At 44.5% G+C, this 23,510-nt stretch overlaps 2 protein-coding genes across 3 annotated transcripts in view; one reads left to right on the plus strand and one right to left on the minus strand.

The window, feature by feature from the left end:
• The first annotated feature begins 3,260 nt into the window (after positions 1-3,260).
• Positions 3,261-9,506, plus strand: LOC118947745. The gene is made up of 4 exons (XM_036972875.1): positions 3,261-3,299; positions 6,293-6,395; positions 6,677-9,059; positions 9,130-9,506. The coding sequence occupies exons 1-3, from the start codon at positions 3,261-3,263 to the stop codon at positions 8,740-8,742; spliced, it is 2,208 nt and encodes a 735-aa protein (XP_036828770.1). The 3' UTR covers positions 8,743-9,059; positions 9,130-9,506.
• A 1,495-nt stretch (positions 9,507-11,001) lies between these two features.
• Positions 11,002-23,510, minus strand: part of LOC118947749 (monocyte to macrophage differentiation factor 2-like) — a 42,080-nt gene continuing 29,571 nt past the window's right edge. Inside the window, exons 5-8 of one of the 2 annotated variants that reach the window (XR_005041925.1) lie at positions 17,763-17,864; positions 17,189-17,258; positions 11,649-12,860; positions 11,002-11,388 (exon numbers count right to left, since the gene is read on the minus strand). Coding sequence is in view for 1 of the 2 variants with exons in the window: in XM_036972881.1 (XP_036828776.1) it covers positions 12,657-12,860; positions 17,189-17,258; positions 17,763-17,864 (376 nt within the window). In the remaining variant the exon portion in view is untranslated. Of the gene's footprint in view, positions 12,861-17,188; positions 17,259-17,762; positions 17,865-23,510 lie in introns of both variants that reach the window. The other variant, XM_036972881.1, reaches the window with a different exon arrangement.

The raw sequence follows: 23,510 nt of genomic DNA on the forward strand, positions 1-23,510 counted from the left end.
ACTCGAAGTAGTCTACACTGTACACCCAACTGGCTGTAAACTAACCCACTAAACTAACCCAACTAAACTAACCCACTAAACTAACCCACTAAACCAACCCACTAAACTAACCCAACTAAACAAACCCAACTAAACTAATCCACTAAACTAACCCAACTAAACTAACCCAACTAAACTAATCCAACTAAACCAGACCACTAAACTAACCCACTAAACTAATCCAACCCACTAAACTAACCCACTAAACTAACCCAACTAAACTAACTCACTAAACTAATCCAACCCAATAAACTAACCCAACTAAACTAACCCAACTAAACTAACCCACTAAACTAATCCAACCCACTAAACTAACCCACTAAGCCAACCCAACTAAACTAACCCACTAAACTAACCCATTAACTAACCCACTAAACTAATCCAACCCACTAAACTAATCCAATCCACTAAACCAACCCACTAAACTAACCCAACTAAACCAACCCAAATAAACTAACCCAACTAAACTAACCCACTAAACTAACCCACTAAACTAACCCAACTAAACTAACCCACTATACTAACCCAACAAAACCAACCCACTAAACTAACCCACTAAACTAATCCAACCCACTAAACCAATCCAACCCACTAAACCAACCCACTAAACTAACCCAACTAAACCAACCCAACTAAACTAACCCAACTAAACTAACCCACTAAACTAACCCACTAAACTAATCCAACCCATTAAACTAACCCAACTAAACTAACCCACTAAACTAATCCAACCCAACTAAACTAACCCACTAAACTAACCCAACTAAACCAACCCAACTAAACTAACCCACTAATCTAACCCACTATACTAACCCAACAAAACTAACCCACTAAACTAATCCAACCCACTAAACTAACCCACTATACTAACTCAACAAAACCAACCCACTAAACTAACCCACTAAACTAATCCAACCCACTAAGCCAACCCACTAAACTAATCCAACCAACTAACCCACTAAACTAACCCAACTAAACTAACCCAACTAAACCACTAAATGACTCCAACCCAACTAAACTAACCCACTAAACTAACCCACTAAACTAATCCAACCCACTAAACTAACCCACTAAACTAATCCAACCCAACTAAACTAACCCACTAAACTAACCCACTAAACCAACCCAACTAAACTAACCCACTAAACTAACCCACTAAATTAACCAACTAAACAAATCCAACCCACTAAACCAACCCAACTAAACCAACCCAACTAAACTAACCCACTAAACAAACCCAACTAAACTAACCCACTAAACTAACCCACCAAAACTAACCCACTAAACTAACCCAACTAAACTAACCCACTAAACTAACCCACTAAACTAACTTACTAAACTAACCCACTTAACTAAACTAACCCAACTAAACCAACCCAACTAAACTAACCATTAAACTAACCCACTAAACCAACCCAACTAAACTAACCCACTAAACTAACCCACTAAACCAACCCAACTAAACTAACCCACTAAACCAACCCAACTAAACTAACCCACTAAACTAACCCAACCCACTAAACTAACCCACTTAACTAATCAAATCAAATCAAATGTATTTATATAGCCCTTCGTACATCAGCTGATATCTCAAAGTGCTGTACAGAAACCCAGCCTAAAACCCCAAACAGCAAGCAATGCAGGTGTAGAAGCACGGTGGCTAGGAAAAACTCCCTAGAAAGGCCAGAACCTAGGAAGAAACCTAGAGAGGAACCAGGCTATGTGGGGTGGCCAGTCCTCTTCTGGCTGGGCCGGATGGAGATTATAACAGAACATGGCCAAGATGTTCAAATGTTCATAAATGACCAGCATGGTCGAATCCAACCCAACTAACCCAACTAAACCAACCCAACTAAACTACTAAACCAACCCAACTAAACTAACCCACTACATTATGAACTCGTGTCAGAGTTTGCGCAGTCTGGTTGTCAATAGCAACCGCCAAGGCAACAACCAAAAAAAACAAAAAAGGCACGTAGTTAAAACCTCGGATTTAATCCACCTCGGTGTAAATACCCTGGACCCGTCTCCACTCACGGCCGCTGATTTTATAACACACACAGTCGGTAATAATAGGAAACACACATTTTCAGGTTGTAACACAAGGTGTGTTTCTATTCCTACCGACTGTGTGTGTGTGTGTGTGTGTGTGTGTGTTGCCCCTCCTATGATTTAACTGTGTGTGACCAAGATGTTGCAACACGTCCAAGATAATCAAATGCGTCTCTTTAAAAATGGTCTCGTGAAAGGCTACATAATAATCTAATGGTCTAATTCAGGAACTGAATATCATTCTGATATCCTTCTACGAGACAGTGTTACCTGGTTGGTTAGAATACAGTAATGTGTGTAGACAGTGTATAGTAACACCACTCACGTTGTCTGCAGTGTCTGCGTTCATACGGTGCACACCGGAGAAACCCCGGACCTCTCTTCATCCCGTGTGCAACCTATGGAATCGACTGAACCAGTTAACGCGTATATCTCCTTGGAATATGGACCGGTAACGGAGTCCCTTTGACAGTCACTCGGTAACTTCCTCCTCGTTAATTGTTAAGTGAACCGTTTTTTTCCTCCCCGTTCCACTCGCGCGCCTCCACGGATTGCTCGAGCCCTCTCTGTTCCTCTGGCGTCTGCATTCCACACCAAACCGGGGTTACGAACGGTGACGGAAACACACGAGCTCACTCACCGGGAACCTTTCGGTTCGCTCTGGGTATGGGTGGGGTGGGTGCACCTGCTGATGCGCAAAGTGTGGACACCACAGGTCTCCGTCTGGCGGACACGCGCGGCGCGGGCACGATGTAGGCACGTAAAGGTGAGTTGCGTGTGGTTGGAATACTGAACACTTCTTAGAGCTTGGTGGTGTCATCAAAGGCGTCATTAAACGTAACGAGGAGAATAAGATGCTAAATCATATCAACTAGTTCGATGCGTCTTCAGAAAGATTCGAAAGCTCTTGACCCCCCCCCCCCCCTTATCGGTTTGCTTCGTAGCATTTTAAGTCATCAATGAATTACCGTACGGTATTGAATGTTTGCTCACACCAACAGGGCACTGTCATTCTGAATCTGAAGGCAGTGCAGCAGCAGACTGAACTTAATGCAGTGAAACGGCGCCCTCTGGCGGATCATAAAGACTGGTACAATTAGAGGGTCCAGATACACTAATCGACCAGAAGTATGTGGACACCGGCTCGTAGAACATCTCATTCCAAAATCATGGGTGTTAATAGGGAGGTGGTCCCTCCGTTTGCTGCCGTAACAGCCTCCACTCTTTCGGGAAGGCTTTCCACTAGATGTTGGAACATTGCTGCTATAACAGCCTCCACTCTTCTGGGGAGGCTTTCCACTAGATGTTGGAACATTGCTGTGGGGACTTGCTTCCATTCAGCCACAAGGGCATTAGTGAGGTCGGGCACTGATGTTGGGGGGCGATTAGACCTGGCTCGCAGTCGACATTCCAATTCATCCCAAAGGTGTTCAGTTCAAAGGGTTGAGGTCAGGGCTCTGTGCAGGCTAGCCAAGTTCTTCCACACTGATCTCAATAAACCATTTCTGTATAAACCTCGATTTGTGCACAGGGGCATTGTCCTGCTGAAACAGGAAAGGGCCTTCCTCAAACTGTTGCCACAGTGACAGGCACACAGAACAAACAGGTAGGAAACAGAGACACATACAGACAGAGAGAGAGAGAGAGAGAGCAGACAAACAGGTAGGAAACAGACAGACACAGACAGACAGACAGACAGACAGACAGACAGACATCATAATAACCACAGTAGACTGACAGACAGACAGACAGACAGGTAGGAAACAGACAGACAGAGAGAGACACAGACATCATAATAACCACAGTAGACTGAATCTCACTGATATAAAAGCTTGTTATTAAAATGACAGACACATAGAAAACACATCATCATCATCATCACAGTAATATTAAATCAAAGATTTTGACAAGTAGAATCATCAGGTGTGTCACTGCTTGGTGGAATCAAAACCCTGCTCTCTGTAGATGGTAGTCCAAGCCCAATGGCCAGCTCCACAGAAACACTTATAGCATTATAAACACTTATAACCACTACGTATGGAGTAGTAATGCAGGCTGTTATAGAGCTCCTATGAAGAGGGTGAAGAGGGTTTATAAAGGCCCATGGGCGGTGTAGAAAGTGGGAGGGACTTATTTACATTAGAAAACACATCCATGGCAACGTCTGAGGCAGTGTTGTGGCAGTAGAGAGACTGACGACTACCCTTATTAAGCATCTATAACATGTTTATAACATACTTATGTCATGGTATAACAGGTGTGGTGTTGTGGCAGTAGAGAGACTGACTACTACCCTTATTAAGCATCTATAACATGTTCATAGCATGTTCATAACATACTTATGTCATGGTCTGACAGGTGTGGTGTTGTGGCAGTAGAGAGACTGACGACTACCCTTATTAAGCATCTATAACATGTTCATAACATGTTCATAACATACTTATGTCATGGTATAACAGATGTGGTGTTGTGGCAGTAGAGAGACTGACGACTACCCTTATTAAGCATCTATACTATGTTCATAGCATGTTCATAACAGACTTATGTCATGGTATAACAGATGTGGTGTTGTGGCAGTAGAGACAGACTCTCAGTGTCCCGTAGACCAGTTATTACCTGTTCATAACAAGTCTTTTATAGTTCTGTAACATGTTAACCTGCCTATGTGCTCTAAAACATGGCTGATCTATGAGATACATAATACAGATCTGACAAACGTATGATAGCTCTATCGATGACACCTCTATGAGCTGTCTATGACACCTCTATGACCTGTCTATGAACAGTCTATGACACCTCTATGACCTGTCTATAACCTCTCTATGACCTGTCTATGAACAGTCTATGACACCTCTATGACCTGTCTATGAACAGTCTATGACACCTCTATGGTCTGTCTATGAACGGTCTATGACACCTCTATGACCTGTCTATAACCTCGCTATGACCGGTCTATTAACTGTCTATGACACCTCTATGGTCTGTCTATGACACCTCTATGACCCGTCTATGACACCTCTATGACCTGTCTATGACACCTCTATGACCTGTCTATGAACAGTCTATGAAACCTCTATGACCTGTCTATGAAGTGTAATAACCGTCCGTTATAAGGGCTGGAGAACACCAGTCTGTCTGTGAACGGTCTATAACACCTCTATGACCTGTCTATAACACCTCTATGGTCTGTCTATGATAAGGGCTGGAGAACACCAGTCTGTCTGTAACCTGTCTATAACACCTCTATGGTCTGTCTATGATAAGGGCTGGAGAACACCAGTCTGTCTATAACCTGTCTATAACACCTCTATGGTCTGTCTATGATAAGGGCTGGAGAACACCAGTCTGTCTGTGGCAATAGAACACTATGTTAGCTCCCTACTGACACTCAAACCAACCATTGTTTGTAAACAGAGGTTCTTCACGAGTCTATACATCGATTGGCTTAATATGTTTTGTTTTGAGTGTTGATTGTTTGTGCATTTCGTCCTGTGACCACAAGGGGGACGAGCTAAATTACAGACTTGCAGCATTAAGAGCAGTCTATACCATCCCAAACTGGTGATCAACCGTACGTCTCCAGGTCTGACGCGTGATTGGTCAGCGTACGTCTCCCAGTCTGACGTGTGATTGGTCAGCGTACGTCTCCCAGTCTGACGTGTGATTGGTCAGTTGTTGTCAGCCAGTTCATTCACAAACTGACTCATCGTTTAAAGAGCGATGCTGAAATAGAATAATAACAACAAATCGGAATCACAACAACAACAACAACAACATATTAACCACATTAATCAGGAACGCCGGTTTAACGACACCGGGGAGAAGAAACAACAAGACGTGACAGAGGAGACGAGGTATCTATTCTGGAGAGCAGTGGAGGGAAGGAGGGGCGGGGTTTTGGTACCCTAGATTATTTAGGGCATCGCCATAGCAACAGAGCGAGGGTTCTGCGACAGGCGGCGATTCTAACTCAGGGGTCTCCCGCATATCAAAAGAAAGTAGTGCACTATATTGGAAATAGGGTGCCATTTCTGAATCTGGAGGTGCGGAGGGTGGGGGTTTGGGGGGGGGGCTCAGAACACTACAGGATAGTGTGCTCCTACAGCAGAGCACATACATGTTACATACATGTTACCATGTTACCTAGGCCTATGTGTTTTAATGTTACATCCGTGTTACAATACTGTCTGTGTAAACACAGAAGTCCGAGGTCGGGGGGGTCACTGTGTCAGGGTCAGGAGGTCACCGTGGTCACTGTGCTATAAAACACAGCAGTGTGAGGTCGGGGGGGTCACTGTGTCAGGGTCAGGAGGTCACTGTGGTCACTGTGCTATAAAACACAGCAGTGTGAGGTCGGGGGGGTCACTGTGTCAGGGTCAGGAGGTCACCGTGGTCACTGTGCTATAAAACACAGCAGTGTGAGGTCGGGGGGGTCACTGTCAGGGTCAGGAGGTCACCGTGGTCACTGTGCTATAAAACACAGCAGTGTGAGGTCGGGGGGGTCACTGTGTCAGGGTCAGGAGGTCACTGTGTCAGGGTCAGGAGGTCACCGTGGTCACTGTGCTATAAAACACAGCAGTGTGAGGTCGGGGGGTCACTGTGTCAGGGTCAGGAGGTCACCGTGGTCACTGTGCTATAAAACACAGCAGTGTGAGGTCGGGGGGTCACTGTGTCAGGGTCAGGAGGTCACTGTGTCAGGGTCAGGAGGTCACTGTGTCAGGGTCAGGAGGGCCAGGAGGGAAGGGCTTTCTCCTGCTGTCAGGGCAGTGGTTGGGAAGGGCTTTCTCCTGCTGTCAAGGCAGTGGTTGGGAAGGGCTTTCTGCTGCTGTCAGATCAGTGGTTGGGAAGGGCTTTCTGCTGCTGTCAGATCAGCGGTTGGGAAGGGCTTTCTCCTGCTGTCAGATCAGTGGTTGGGAAGGGCTTTCTGCTGCTGTCAGATCAGTGGTTGGGCAGGGCTTTCTGCTGCTGTCAGATCAGTGGTTGGGAAGGGCTTTCTGCTGCTGTCAGATCAGTGGTTGGGAAGGGCTTTCTGCTGCTGTCAGATCAGTGGTTGGGAAGGGCTTTCTGCTGCTGTCAGATCAGTGGTTGGGAAGGGCTTTCTGCTGCTGTCAGATCAGTGGTTGTGAAGGGCTTTCTGCTGCTGTCAGATCAGTGGTTGGGAAGGGCTTTTTGGTGCTGTCAGATCAGTGGTTGGGAAGGGCTTTCCACTGCTGTCAGATCAGTGGTTGGGAAGGGCTTTCCGCTGCTGTCAGATCAGTGGTTGGAAAGGACTTTCTGCTGCTGTCAGATCAGTGGTTGGGAAGGGCTTTCTGCTGCTGTCAGATCAGTGGTTGGGAAGGGCTTTCTGCTGCTGTCAGATCAGTGGTTGGGAAGGGCTTTCTGCTGCTGTCAGATCAGTGGTTGGGAAGGGCTTTCTGCTGCTGTCAGATCAGTGGTTGGGAAGGGCTTTCCGCTGCTGTCAGATCAGTGGTTGGGAAGGGCTTTCTCCTGCTGTCAAGGCAGTGGTTGGGAAGGGCTTTCTGCTGCTGTCAGGGCAGCGGTTGGGAAGGGCTTTCTCCTGCTGTCAGATCAGTGGTTGGGAAGGGCTTTCTGCTGCTGTCAGATCAGTGGTTGGGCAGGGCTTTCTGCTGCTGTCAGATCAGTGGTTGGGAAGGGCTTTCTGCTGCTGTCAGATCAGTGGTTGGGAAGGGCTTTCTGCTGCTGTCAGATCAGTGGTTGGGAAGGGCTTTCTGCTGCTGTCAGATCAGTGGTTGGGAAGGGCTTTCTGCTGCTGTCAGATCAGTGGTTGTGAAGGGCTTTCTGCTGCTGTCAGATCAGTGGTTGGGAAGGGCTTTTTGGTGCTGTCAGATCAGTGGTTGGGAAGGGCTTTCCACTGCTGTCAGATCAGTGGTTGGGAAGGGCTTTCCGCTGCTGTCATATCAGTGGTTGGAAAGGGCTTTCTGCTGCTGTCAGATCAGTGGTTGGGAAGGGCTTTCTGCTGCTGTCAGATCAGTGGTTGGGAAGGGCTTTCCGCTGCTGTCAGATCAGTGGTTGGGAAGGGCTTTCTGCTGCTGTCAGATCAGCGGTTGGGAAGGGCTTTCCACTGCTGTCAGATCAGTGGTTGGGAAGGGCTTTCTGCTGCTGTCAGATCAGTGGTTGGGAAGGGCTTTCCGCTGCTGTCAGATCAGTGGTTGGGAAGGGCTTTCTGCTGCTGTCAGATCAGTGGTTGGGAAGGGCTTTCTGCTGCTGTCAGATCAGTGGTTGGGAAGGGCTTTCTGCTGCTGTCAGATCAGTGGTTGGGAAGGGCTTTCTGCTGCTGTCAGATCAGTGGTTGGGAAGGGCTTTCTGCTGCTGTCAGATCAGTGGTTGGGAAGGGCTTTCCGCTGCTGTCAGATCAGTGGTTGGGAAGGGCTTTCTGCTGCTGTCAGATCAGTGGTTGGGAAGGGCTTTCTGCTGCTGTCAGATCAGTGGTTGGGAAGGGCTTTCCACTGCTGTCAGATCAGTGGTTGGGAAGGGCTTTTTGGTGCTGTCAGATCAGTGGTTGGGAAGGGCTTTCCGCTGCTGTCAGATCAGTGGTTGGGAAGGGCTTTCTGCTGCTGTCAGATCAGTGGTTGGGAAGGGCTTTCTGCTGCTGTCAGATCAGTGGTTGGGAGGGCTTTCCGCTGCTGTTAGATCAGTGGTTGGGAAGGGCTTTCCGCTGCTGTCAGATCAGCGGTTGGGAAGGGCTTTCTGCTGCTGTCAGATCAGTGGTTGGGAAGGGCTTTCCACTGCTGTCAGAATAAAGGACATCAGAGGGGCGAAGGGCAGGAGAGGTCATGTCCTGGAATACGACAACATAATAATATACAGAAGTATAATAGTATTGATGACATTCCTCTCAGTTCCTCTGAGAATAACCAAAGACACTATTGAAGTGAGCAAACATATTGAGACATTATAACATCCACACTGTCTGTTTCTAAATCATCAGAGGGGCCTTCTAGACCCAGGTCACCTAACTAACCCAGTGGTTCCTGGTCCTGGGGACCCAGAGGGGTCAACATGTCTGACCTAACCCAGGTCACCTAACTAACCCAGTGGTTCCTGGTCCTGGGGACCCAGAGGGGTCAACATGTCTGACCTAACCCAGGTCACCTAACTAACCCAGTGGTTCCTGGTCCTGGGGACCCAGAGGGGTCAACATGTCTGACCTAACCCAGGTCACCTAACTAACCCAGTGGTTGAATATGTGGACAACTACAAATATCTAGGTGTCTGGTTAGACTGTAAACTCTCCTTCCAGACTCAACATTAAACATCTCCAATCCAAAATTAAATCTAGAATCGGCTTACTATTTCGTAACAAACATGCTTCACTCACGCTGCCAAACATACCCTCGTTAAACTGACCATCCTACCGATCCTCGACTTCGGAGATGTCATTTACAAAATAGCCTCCAACACTCTACTCAGAAAATTGTATGCAGTCTATCACAGTGCCATCCGTTTTGTCACCAAAGCCCCTTATACCACCCACCACTGCGACCTGTATGCTCTCGTTGGCTGGCCCTCGCTTCATACTCGTCGCCAAACCCACTGGCTCCAGGTCATCTATAAGTCTTTGCTAGGTAAAGCCCCGCCTTATCTCGGCTCACTGGTCACCATAGCAACACCCACCCGTAGCATTTGTTATATTGTATTATTGACTGTACGTTTGTTTACGTGTAACTCTGTGTTGTTGTTTTTGTCGCACTGCTTTGCTTTATCTTTGCCAGGTCGCAGTTGTAAATGAGAACTTGTTCTCAACTGGCCTACCTGGTTAAACTATCATTATGACATCATGGCCTCCCTGGTTAAATTATCATTATGACATCATGGCCTCCCTGGTTAAATTATCATTATGACATCATGGCCTACCTGGTTAAATAAAGATGAAATCAAATAAAAGATAAAAGGAAATGACTGAACAAATGAACAACGAAACAGCACAGCAAGTAAGTGAAAGAAATAGGTTTTGATCACATTTACTAGTAATAGGGACATACGTCAATGCCAACAGTGTGGGGTGTGTGTGTGTGTGTGTGTGTGTAACCTTTATTTAACTAGGAAAATATTGGCCAAAAATGTCATATCGGTGCATCACTAATAATAATACTAGTAACAATAATACTATTAAAAAGTAATATAGTAATAATAATTATAATAATAATACTATTAAATTAGTAATAATAGTAACGATAATATAGTAATTATAACTGCAGTAATAATAATACTATTAAAAAGAGTAATAATAGTAACAGTAATACTAGTTCTAATAAGTATAATAATAATACTATTAAAAAGAGTAATAATAGTAACAGTAATACTAGTTCTAATAAGTATAATAATAATACTATTAGAAATAGTAATAATAGTAGCGGTAATAATAGTAATAATAACTATAATAATAATACTATTAGAAATAGTAATAATAGTAGCGGTAATAATAGTAATAATAACTATAAAAATAATACTATTAGAAATAGTAATAATAGTAGCGGTAATAATAGTAATAATAACTATAATAATAATACTATTAGAAATAGTAATAATAGTAGCGGTAATAATAGTAATAATTATAATATTAGTAATAACAGCAACAGTAATAAGATTAATAGCAATAATAATAATAATAATATCAATACTACTATTAATAATGATAGTAATAACAACAGTAAAAATAATAATACCACTATTAATAATTGTATAAATAATAACATCAATAATAATAATAATACTATTAATAATGATAGTAATAATAATAATACTATTAATAATGATAGTAATAATAATAATACTATTAATAATGATAGTATAAATAATAACACTAATAATAATAGCAATAATAACAACAGTAAAAATAATAATACTATTAATAATGATAGTAATAATAATAGCAATAATAATAATAGTAATAGCAATAGTAAAAACGAATAATAGTACAAATAATAACAGTAATAGTAATAAGAATAATAATAGTAACAATAGTATAATAATAATAATTATGGTAGTAGTAATAATGGCTGTAGTAGGATAATACCTGCACTAGTCTGGAATGTAATTATAATAATAGTAATAATAATAACAATGATAGTAATAATGGCTGTAGTAGGATAATACCTGCACTAGACTGGAATGTATTAGTAGTACAATCAGGAGAAACACCTTCACCATCTGTCATTTCTAGACTACTCTACCACGCACACTACACTACACTACACTGGAGGGTTACATAACTAACTTTACATCCTGTCTGTCCAGGACACATAAACCAGTGATCAACATCCAGTGATCTACATCCTGTCTGTCCAGGACACATAAACCAGTGACCAACATCCAGTGATGTACATCCTGTCTGTCCAGGACACATAAACCAGTGATCTACATCCAGTCTGTCCAGGACACATAAAGTAAGTAATTAACATCCTGTCTGTCCAGGACACATAAACTAGTCATTTACATCCTGTCTGTCCAGGACACATAAATTAGTCATTTACATCCAGTCTGTCCAGGACACATAAACCAGTGATCTACATCCAGTCTGTCCAGGACACATAAACCAGTGATCTACATCCTGTCTGTCCAGGACACATAAACCAGTGATCTACATCCAGTCTGTCCAGGACACATAAACCAGTGATCAACATCCTGTCTGTCCAGGACACATAAACCAGTGATCTACATCCAGTCTGTCCAGGACACATAAACCAGTGATCTACATCCTGTCTGTCCAGGACACATAAACCAGTGATCTACATCCAGTCTGTCCAGGACACATAAACCAGTGATCTACATCCTGTCTGTCCAGGACACATAAACCAGTGATCTACATCCAGTCTGTCCAGGACACATAAACCAGTGATCTACATCCTGTCTGTCCAGGACACATAAACCAGTGATCTACATCCTGTCTGTCCAGGACACATAAACCAGTGATCTACATCCTGTCTGTCCAGGACACATCAACCAGTGATCTACATCCTGTCTGTCCAGGACACACAAACCAGTGACCAACATCCAGTGATCTACATCCTGTCTGTCCAGGACACATAAACCAGTGATCTACATCCTGTCTGTCCAGGACACATAAACCAGTGATCTCCCCATGTTTCTATGGTTCTATTCTCATCTCTGTGTTGTTGTTTTTGTCGTACTGCTTGCTTTATCTTGGCCATGTCGCAGTTGTAAATGAGAACTTGTTCTCAACTGTTCTCAACTTGTTCTCAACTGGCCTACCTGGTTAAATAAAAGTGAAATGTAAAAAATATCTCTCCACGTTGCTATTCTCATCTCTCCATGTTGCTATGGTTCTATTCTCATCTCTCCACGTTGCTATGGTTCTATTCTCATCTCTCCATGTTGCTATGGTTCTATTGTCACCTCTCCACATTGCTATGGTTCTATTCTCATCTCTCCACGTTGCTATGGTTCTATTCTCATCTCTCCACGTTGCTATGGTTCTATTCTCATCTCTCCATCCCTCCTTTCTTGACATCACTTCTTCACAAGTCCACTCCTTCCTTCAACGTCCTGTGATGTCATCACCCCTCGCCCCCGGTCTCCGTGTGTCATCTGGATGTCTTCATCTGATTGGCTGCTGGCGTGTAGAGGTACCGGTAGATGGCGTAGTAATGGACGCCTGCTCCCATGGCAACAAACAGGTGCCAGATGGCATGGGCGAATGGGACGAGGCCATCACTCTTGAAGAACACCATGCCCAGACAGTAACAGGCACCGCCCACTAACAACTCCCACAGCCCCTCGCGGTCCGGCTACAGGGGGACAACAAGGGTGAAAGTTAATCCTTTACCTGGCTAACTTTACCTGGCTAACTTTACCTGGCTAACTTTACCTGGCTAACTTTACCTGGCCACCTTTACCTGGCCACCTTTACCTGGCCACCTTTACCTGGCCCCCTTTACCTGGCCCCCTTTACCTGGCCCCCTTTACCTGGCCCCCTTTACCTGGCCCCAACCATTCTCTTTGTTTCTGTGCCTTGTGTTGTGTTGTTTTGACTTGAGCCATTCAATCACCATACAACCATTCTCTTTGTTTCTGTGCCTTGTGTTGTGTTGTTTTGACTTGAGCCATTCAATCACCATACAACCATTCTCTTTGTTTCTGTGCCTTGTGTTGTGTTGTTTTGACTTGAGCCATTCAATCACCATACAACCATTCTCTTTGTTTCTGTGCCTTGTGTTGTGTTGTTTTGACTACTGTTTTTTTAGTTTCATTTCTACAATTGTAAAGAGACTTCGGGGTCCTTAAAGTTATTTAAAAGCCCCATGTGTTATTATGATTATAACATACTGGTTCTGTCCCAGTAAGCAGTCTACGGGGACAAGAGAAAGTCCCATGTGTTATTATGATTATAACATACTGGTTCTGTCCCAGTAAGCAGTCTACGGAGACAAGAGAAAGTCCCATGTGTTATTATGATTATAACATACTGGTTCTGTCCCAGTAAGCAGTCTACGGGGACAAGAGAAAGTCCCGTGTGTTATTATGATTATAACATACTGGTTCTGTCCCAGTAAGCAGTCTACGGGGACAAGAGAAAGTCCCATGTGTTATTATGATTATAACATACTGGTTCTGTCCCAGTAAGCAGTCTACGGACAAGAGAAAGTCCCATGTGTTATTATGATTATAACATACTGGTTCTGTCCCAGTAAGCAGTCTACGGACAAGAGAAAGTCCCATGTGTTATTATGATTATAACATACTGGTTCTGTCCCAGTAAGCAGTCTACGGGGACAAGAGAAAGTCCCGTGTGTTATTATGATTATAACATACTGGTTCTGTCCCAGTAAGCAGTCTACGGACAAGAGAAAGTCCCGTGTGTTATTATGATTATAACATACTGGTTCTGTCCCAGTAAGCAGTCTACGGGGACAAGAGAAAGTCCCGTGTGTTATTATGATTATAACATACTGGTTCTGTCCCAGTAAGCAGTCTACGGGGACAAGAGAAAGTCCCATGTGTTATTATGATTATAACATACTGGTTCTGTCCCAGTAAGCAGTCTACGGGGACAAGAGAAAGTCCCGTGTGTTATTATGATTATAACATACTGGTTCTGTCCCAGTAAGCAGTCTACGGGGACAAGAGAAAGTCCCATGTGTTATTATGATTATAACATACTGGTTCTGTCCCAGTAAGCAGTCTACGGACAAGAGAAAGTCCCATGTGTTGTTATGATTATAACATACTGGTTCTGTCCCAGTAAGCAGTCTACGGACAAGAGAAAGTCCCATGTGTTATTATGATTATAACATACTGGTTCTGTCCCAGTAAGCAGTCTACGGACAAGAGAAAGTCCCGTGTGTTATTATGATTATAACATACTGGTTCTGTCCCAGTAAGCAGTCTACGGGGACAAGAGAAAGTCCCATGTGTTATTATGATTATAACATACTGGTTCTGTCCCAGTAAGCAGTCTACGGGGACAAGAGAAAGTCCCATGTGTTGTTATGATTATAACATACTGGTTCTGTCCCAGTAAGCAGTCTACAGGGACAAGAGAAAGTCCCATGTGTTGTTATGATTATAACATACTGGTTCTGTCCCAGTAAGCAGTCTACAGGGACAAGAGAAAGTCCCATGTGTTATTATGATTATAACATACTGGTTCTGTCCCAGTAAGCAGTCTACGGACAAGAGAAAGTCCCATGTGTTGTTATGATTATAACATACTGGTTCTGTCCCAGTAAGCAGTCTACGGACAAGAGAAAGTCCCATGTGTTATTATGATTATAACATACTGGTTCTGTCCCAGTAAGCAGTCTACGGACAAGAGAAAGTCCCATGTGTTATTATGATTATAACATACTGGTTCTGTCCCAGTAAGCAGTCTACGGGGACAAGAGAAAGTCCCATGTGTTATTATGATTATAACATACTGGTTCTGTCCCAGTAAGCAGTCTACGGACAAGAGAAAGTCCCATGCGTTATTATGATTATAACATACTGGTTCTGTCCCAGTAAGCAGTCTACGGACAAGAGAAAGTCCCATGTGTTATTATGATTATAACATACTGGTTCTGTCCCAGTAAGCAGTCTACGGACAAGAGAAAGCCCCATGCGTTATTATGATTATAACATACTGGTTCTGTCCCAGTAAGCAGTCTACGGGGACAAGAGAAAGTCCCGTGTGTTATTATGATTATAACATACTGGTTCTGTCCCAGTAAGCAGTCTACGGACAAGAGAAAGTCCCATGTGTTATTATGATTATAACATACTGGTTCTGTCCCAGTAAGCAGTCTACGGACAAGAGAAAGCATTCCGTGCTTTGGTTTCCTTTACCTGGTGTTAGGGAATGATCAGAATTAGTTGGGTAACATAGATAAGATGTTTTATTTTCATGATATGCTTAAGAGTTATTTCTCATAAGAATGTATTTTGTTGTACTATAGTGGTGGCCATTGGCAGTTATCTGTTCTATGTCAAGACTAAGTTGCATGGGCCGCAGAGAGGGGAGAGGTCAAGGGGTCATCATGTGTAAACATATCTTTTGACCTATAGCCCCACTCTCCTCTCCGTGAGTGTGTCCAGGATTGGTTGTATTTAGAATTGGTTCTATCTAAATGACAATTTGATATATATCATAGGGTGGGGGTAATGTCTTGGTACCATTTTATACCAAGGACAAGATAAGAGCTTTGTTTAGGAGACCAAACTGAACGATAATTTATAGCCCACTCTGTCTGACTAGGGGATACTCCTCTCTGAAATAAAGTATTTTCTTTGTGTAAGTTCCTAAGACCTGTGGTTTGTCATGTCGTCTAGGGGGGGTGGATCTTTGCTATAAAGGATCCCATTTGCCATTATGTTGAGCACTCTCAACTTTTCATTAGAGATACTGAACTGTTGAAAGTCAAAATGCTATTGCAAAAGCTTAATTATTATTAAAGGCGAAGATTAAGCATAACTTAATGTGTGTGATTTGCTCTCTCATCATTTGGTAATTAAGGAAATTTCCACGACACTGGCCACCTTTACCTGGCCACCTTTACCTGGCTAGATTTACCTGGCCCCCTTTACCTGGCTAGATTTACCTGGCCCCCTTTACCTGGCTAGATTTACCTGGCCCCCTTTACCTGGCCCCCTTTACCTGGCCACCTTTACCTGGCTAGATTTACCTGGCCACCTTTACCTGGCTAGATTTACCTGGCCACCTTTACCTGGCCACCTTTACCTGGCCACCTTTACCTGGCTAACTTTACCTGGCCACCTTTACCTGGCCCCCTTTACCTGGCCCCCTTTACCTGGCCACCTTTACCTGGCCACCTTTACCTGGCTAACTTTACCTGGCTAACTTTACCTGGCCACCTTTACCTGGCCACCTTTACCTGGCCCCCTTTACCTGGCCCCCTTTACCTGGCCACCTTTACCTGGCCACCTTTACCTGGCCACCTTTACCTGGCTAGATTTACCTGGCCCCCTTTACCTGGCTAGATTTACCTGGCCCCCTTTACCTGGCCACCTTTACCTGGCTAGATTTACCTGGCTAGATTTACCTGGCCACCTTTACCTGAATAGATTTACCTGGCCCCCTTTACCTGGCCCCCTTTACCTGGCTAGATTTACCTGGCCCCCTTTACCTGGCCACCTTTACCTGGCTAAATGTACCTAGCCCCCTTTACCTGGCCACCTTTACCTGGCCACCTTTACCTGGCTAGATTTACCTGGCCCCCTTTACCTGGCTAGATTTACCTGGCCCCCTTTACCTGGCCACCTTTACCTGGTCACCTTTACCTGGCCACCTTTACCTGGCCACCTTTACCTGGCCCCCTTTACCTGGCCACCTTTACCTGGCCACCTTTACCTGGCCACCTTTACCTGGCCCCCTTTACCTGACCACCTTTACCTGGCCACCTTTACCTGGCCCCCTTTACCTGGCCACCTTTACCTGGCCACCTTTACCTGGCCACCTTTACCTGGCCACCTTTACCTGGCCACCTTTACCTGGCCACCTTTACCTGGCCACCTTCTTAAAATGCTAACTTTTTTTGTTGCATTTGTGCTCTAAAAACCAATGCAAGTCAATATCCCCGATTTGAGCATTTTTAGAGTTTGATGTCTAAAAGTGTCTCACCATTGACAGGATGACCAAGGCTGGGAACACTCCCATCACTGTATAACAGATCAGTTCCATCAACTTATACCTGGAGAGAGAGAGAGACAGAGAGAGAGAGAGAAAGAGAAAGAGCGAGAGAGAAAGAGAGAAGGAGGAGGTTAGATATAGGTCAGGAACATAGTTAGGGTTTAGGGTCTCACAAGAGTCAGGGTTAAAAGGTCAGAGTGGAGTATTGTGACCTCTTACCTCTCGTGGGAGAAGACACACCCCACCCCCCACCACAAACACGTTACCTCTCGTGGGGGAAGACACCCCCCCACATCACCCACAAACACGTTACCTCTCGTGGGAGAAGACACACCCCCCCCAACACAAACATGTTACCTCTCGTAGAAGCCCCCCCCCACCACAAACACGTTACCTCTCATTGAATAACCCCCCCCCCCCCCCCCCCCCCCCCCCCCCCCATTACCTCTCGTAGAAGCCGCCCCCCCCCCACCATACCCACCTCACCTCTCGTAGAAGCCGCCCCCCCCCACCATAACCACCTCACCTCTCGTAGAAGCCCCCCCCCCCACCATAACCACCTCACCTCTCGTGGAAGAAGAAGACGTATGTGGTTCCAACAGAGGCCATCACCCAGACCAACCACCTCATGTGACAGGTCCAGGGTCCCAGCTCCCGCAGGTTCAACCTGGATAGTAATCATGGTACATGTTACATCACTTTAAAACAGACGACACACACAACAAGGGCGTCATGGTACATATCACATCACTTTAAAACAGACGACACACACAACAAGGGCGTCATGGTACATATCACATCACTTTAAAACAGACGACACACACAACAAGGGCGTCATGGTACATATCACATCACTTTAAAACAGACGACACACACAACAAGGGCGTCATGGTACATATCACATCACTTTAAAACAGACGACACGCACAACAAGGGCGTCATGGTACATATCACATCACTTTAAAACAGACTACACACACAACAAGGGCGTCATGGTACATATCACATCACTTTAAAACAGACGACACGCACAACAAGGGCGTCATGGTACATATCACATCACTTTAAAACAGACGACACACACAACAAGGTCGTCGTGGTACATATCACATCACTTTAAAACAGACTACACACACAACAAGGGCATCGTGTTCACAAGTTCGGCAAACTGAGCTAGTATAGTCCAGACTATGATGCTGTAGTCCAGACTATGATGCTGTAGTCCAGACTATGATGCTGTAGTCCAGACTAGTGTAGTCAAGACTAGTGTAGTCCAGTATATGATGCTGTAGTCCAGACTAGTGTAGTCCAGACTATGATGCTGTAGTCCAGACTAGTGTAGTCCAGACTAGTGGTCCAGTATATGATGCTGTAGTCCAGACTAGTGTAGTCCAGTATATGATGCTGTAGTCCAGACTAGTGTAGTCCAGACTATGATGCTGTAGTCCAGACTAGTGTAGTCCAGACTAGTGGTCCAGTATATGATGCTGTAGTCCAGACTAGTGTAGTCCAGTATATGATGCTGTAGTCCCGTATATGATGCTGTGGTCCAGACTAGTGTAGTCCAGTACATTATGCTGTAGTCCAGACTAGTGTAGTCCAGACTAGTGGTCCAGTATATGATGCTGTAGTCCAGACTAGTGTAGTCCAGTATATGATACTGTAGTCCATACTAGTGTAGTCCAGTATATGATGCTGTAGTCTATACTAGTGTAGTCCAGACTAGTGTAGTCCAGTATATGATTCTGTAGTCCAGACTAGTGTAGTCCAGACTAGTGTAGTCCAGACTAGTGTAGTCCAGTATATGATGCTGTAGTCCAGACTAGTGTAGTCCAGACTAGTGTAGTCCAGACTAGTGTAGTCCAGTATATTATGCTGTAGTCCAGAATAGTGTAGCCCAGTATATGATGCTGTAGTCCAGACTAGTGTAGTCCAGACTAGTGTAGTCCAGTATATGATGCTGTAGTCCAGACTAGTGTAGTCCAGACTATGATGCTGTAGTCCAGACTAGTGTAGTCCAGTATATGATGCTGTAGTCCAGACTAGTGTAGTCCAGACTATGATGCTGTAGTCCAGACTAGTGTAGTCCAGTATATTATGCTGTAGTCCAGACTAGTGTAGTCCAGTATATGATGCTGTAGTCCAGACTAGTGTAGTCCAGACTATGATGCTGTAGTCCAGACTAGTGTAGTCCAGTATATGATGCTGTAGTCCAGAATACTGTAGTCCAGTATATGATGCTGTAGTCCAGACTAGTGTAGTCCAGACTATGATGCTGTAGTCCAGACTAGTGTAGTCCAGTATATGATGCTGTAGTCCAGACTAGTGTAGTCCAGAATATGATGCTGTAGTCCAGACTAGTGTAGTCCAGTATATGATGCTGTAGTCCAGACTAGTGTAGTCCAGACTAGTGTAGTCCAGACTAGTGTAGTCCAGACTAGTGTAGTCCAGTATATGATACTGTAGTCCAGACTAGTGTAGTCCAGTATATGATGCTGTAGTCCAGACTAGTGTAGTCCAGACTAGTGTAGTCCAGTATATGAAGCTGTAGTCCAGACTAGTGTAGTCCAGTATATGATGCTGTAGTCAGTTATTATAATGATAGATTATTATATATATACATGTAGCCTGGTGTCACAGATATTATAATGATAAATTACTATCCTTACAATAAATGACCAACAGTATGTGGACACCTGCTCGTCAAACATTTATTTTATGGATCCCCATTAGTTCCTGCCAAGGCAGCAGCTACTCTTCCTGGGGTTTATTATGGATCCCCTAGTTCCTGTCAAGGCAGCAGCTACTCTTCCTGGGGTTTATTATGGATCCCCATTAGTTCCTGCCAAGGCAGCAGCTACTCTTCCTGGGGTTTATTATCGATCCCCTAGTTCCTGTCAAGGCAGCAGCTACTCTTCCTGGGGTTTATTATGGATCCCCATTAGTTCCTGCCAAGGCAGCAGCTACTCTTCCTGGGGTTTAATATGGTTCCCCATTAGTTCCTGCCAAGGCAGCAGCTACTCTTCCTGGGGTTTATTATGGATCCCCATTAGTTCCTGTTGCCAAGGCAGCAGCTACTCTTCCTGGGGTTTATTATGGATCCCCATTAGTCCCTGTCAAGGCAGCAGCTACTCTTCCTGGGGTTTATTATGGTTCCCCATTAGTTCCTGCCAAGGCAGCAGCTACTCTTCCTGGGCTTTATTATGGATCCCCATTAGTTCCAGTCAAGGCTGCAGCTACTCTTCCTGTGGTTTATTATGGATCCCCATTAGATCCTGTTGCCAAGGCAGCAGCTACTCTTCCTGGGGTTTATTATGGATCCCCATTAGTTCCTGTCAAGGCAGCAGCTACTCTTCCTGGGGTTTATTAAGGATCCCCATTAGTTCCTGTCAAGGCAGCAGCTACTCTTCCTGGGGTTTATTATGGATCCCCATTAGTTCCTGTCAAGGCAGCAGCTACTCTTCCTGTGGTTTATTATGGATCCCCATTAGATCCTGTTGCCAAGGCAGCAGCTACTCTTCCTGGGGTTTATTATGGATCCCCTAGTTCCTGTCAAGGCAGCAGCTACTCTTCCTGGGGTTTATTATGGATCCCCATTAGTTCCTGCCAAGGCAGCAGCTACTCTTCCTGGGGTTTATTATGGATCCCCATTAGTTCCTGCCAAGGCAGCAGCTACTCTTCCTGGGGTTTATTATGGATCCCCATTAGTTCCTGCCAAGGCAGCAGCTACTCTTACTGGGGTTTATTATCGATCCCCTAGTTCCTGTCAAGACAGCAGCTACTCTTCCTGGGGTTTATTATGGATCCCCATTAGTTCCTGCCAAGGCAGCAGCTACTCTTGCTGGGGTTTATTATGGATCCCCATTAGCTCCTGCCAAGGCAGCAGCTACTCTTCCTGGGGTTTAATATGGCTCCCCATTAGTTCCTGCCAAGGCAGCAGCTACTCTTCCTGGGGTTTATTATGGATCCCCATTAGTTCCTGTTGCCAAGGCAGCAGCTACTCTTCCTGGGGTTTATTATGGATCCCCATTAGTTCCTGTCAAGGCAGCAGCTACTCTTCCTGGGGTTTATTATGGTTCCCCATTAGTTCCTGCCAAGGCAGCAGCTACTCTTCCTGGGGTTTATTATGGATCCCCATTAGTTCCAGTCAAGGCAGCAGCTACTCTTCCTGTGGTTTATTATGGATCCCCATTAGATCCTGTTGAAAAGGCAGCAGCTACTCTTCCTGGGGTTTATTATGGATCCCCATTAGTTCCTGTCAAGGCAGCAGCTACTCTTCCTGGGGTTTATTAAGGATCCCCATTAGTTCCAGTCAAGGCAGCAGCTACTCTTCCTGGGGTTTATTATGGATCCCCATTAGTTCCTGTCAAGGCAGCAGCTACTCTTCCTGGGGTTTATTATGGATCCCCATTAGTTCCTGTCAAGGCAGCAGCTACTCTTCCTGGGGTTATTATGGATCCCCATTAGTTCCTGTCAAGGCAGCAGCTACTCTTCCTGTGGTTTATTATGGATCCCCATTAGATCCTGTTGCCAAGGCAGCAGCTACTCTTCCTGGGGTTTATTATGGATCCCCATTAGATCCTGTTGCCAAGGCAGCAGCTACTCTTGCTGGGGTTTATTATGGATCCCCATTAGTTCCTGCCAAGGCAGCAGCTACTCTTCCTGGGGTTTATTATGGATCTTACTCCACCACTACCACATATCTACAGTACTAAATCCATGTGTATGTGTGTGTATAGTGCGTATGCTATCGTGTGTGTGTGTGTGTATGCTATCGTGTGTGTGTGTGTGTGTATGCTATCGTGTGTGTGTGTGTGTATGCCAATGTTTGTGTTGCTTCACTTCCCCGCTGTTCCATTCTACCTGCTTTATCTACTTCTACTGTTGCTACAGTTACCTGATGTGGAATAGAGTTCCATGTAGTCATGGCTCTATGTAGTACTGTGGAATAGAGTTCCATGTAGTCATGGCTCTATGTAGTACTGTGGAATAGAGTTCCATGTAGTCATGGCTCTATGTAGTACTGTGGAATAGAGTTCCATGTAGTCATGGCTCTATGTAGTACTGTGGAATAGAGTTCCATGTAGTCATGGCTCTATGTAGTACTGTGGAATAGAGTTCCATGTAGTCATGTCTCTATTGTAGTACTGTGGAATAGAGTTCCATGTAGTCATGTCTCTATGTAGTACTGTGGAATAGAGTTCCATGTAGTCATGGCTCTATGTAGTACTGTGGAATAGAGTTCCATGTAGTCATGGCTCTATGTAGTACTGTGGAATAGAGTTCCATGTAGTCATGGCTCTATGTAGTACTGTGGAATAGAGTTCCATGTAGTCATGGCTCTATGTAGTACTGTGGAATAGAGTTCCATGTAGTCATGGCTCTATTGTAGTACTGTGGAATAGAGTTCCATGTAGTCATGGCTCTATGTAGTACTGTGGAATAGAGTTCCATGTGGTCATGGCTCTATGTAGTACTGTGGAATAGAGTTCCATGTAGTCATGGCTCTATGTAGTACTGTGGAATAGAGTTCCATGTGGTCATGGCTCTATGTAGTACTGTGGAATAGAGTTCCATGTAGTCATGGCTCTATGTAGTACTGTGGAATAGAGTTCCATGTAGTCATGGCTCTATTGTAGTACTGTGGAATAGAGTTCCATGTGGTCATGGCTCTATGTAGTACTGTGGAATAGAGTTCCATGTAGTCATGGCTCTATGTAGTACTGTGGAATAGAGTTCCATGTAGTCATGGCTCTATGTAGTACTGTGGAATAGAGTTCCATGTAGTCATGGCTCTATTGTAGTACTGTGGAATAGAGTTCCATGTAGTCATGGCTCTATTGTAGTACTGTGGAATAGAGTTCCATGTAGTCATGGCTCTATTGTAGTACTGTGGAATAGAGTTCCATGTAGTCATGGCTCTATTGTAGTACTGTGGAATAGAGTTCCATGTAGTCATGTCTCTATGTAGTACTGTGGAATAGAGTTCCATGTAGTCATGGCTCTATGTAGTACTGTGGAATAGAGTTCCATGTAGTCATGGCTCTATGTAGTACTGTGGAATAGAGTTCCATGTAGTCATGGCTCTATTGTAGTACTGTGGAATAGAGTTCCATGTAGTCATGGCTCTATGTAGTACTGTGGAATAGAGTTCCATGTAGTCATGGCTCTATTGTAGTACTGTGGAATAGAGTTCCATGTAGTCATGGCTCTATTGTAGTACTGTGGAATATAGTTCCATGTAGTCATGGCTCTATGTAGTACTGTGGAATAGAGTTCCATGTAGTCATGTCTCTATGTAGTACTGTGGAAT

This window comes from Oncorhynchus mykiss, unplaced genomic scaffold (assembly GCF_013265735.2).
Source record: "Oncorhynchus mykiss isolate Arlee unplaced genomic scaffold, USDA_OmykA_1.1 un_scaffold_196, whole genome shotgun sequence".
NCBI classification, from domain to species: domain Eukaryota; kingdom Metazoa; phylum Chordata; class Actinopteri; order Salmoniformes; family Salmonidae; genus Oncorhynchus; species Oncorhynchus mykiss.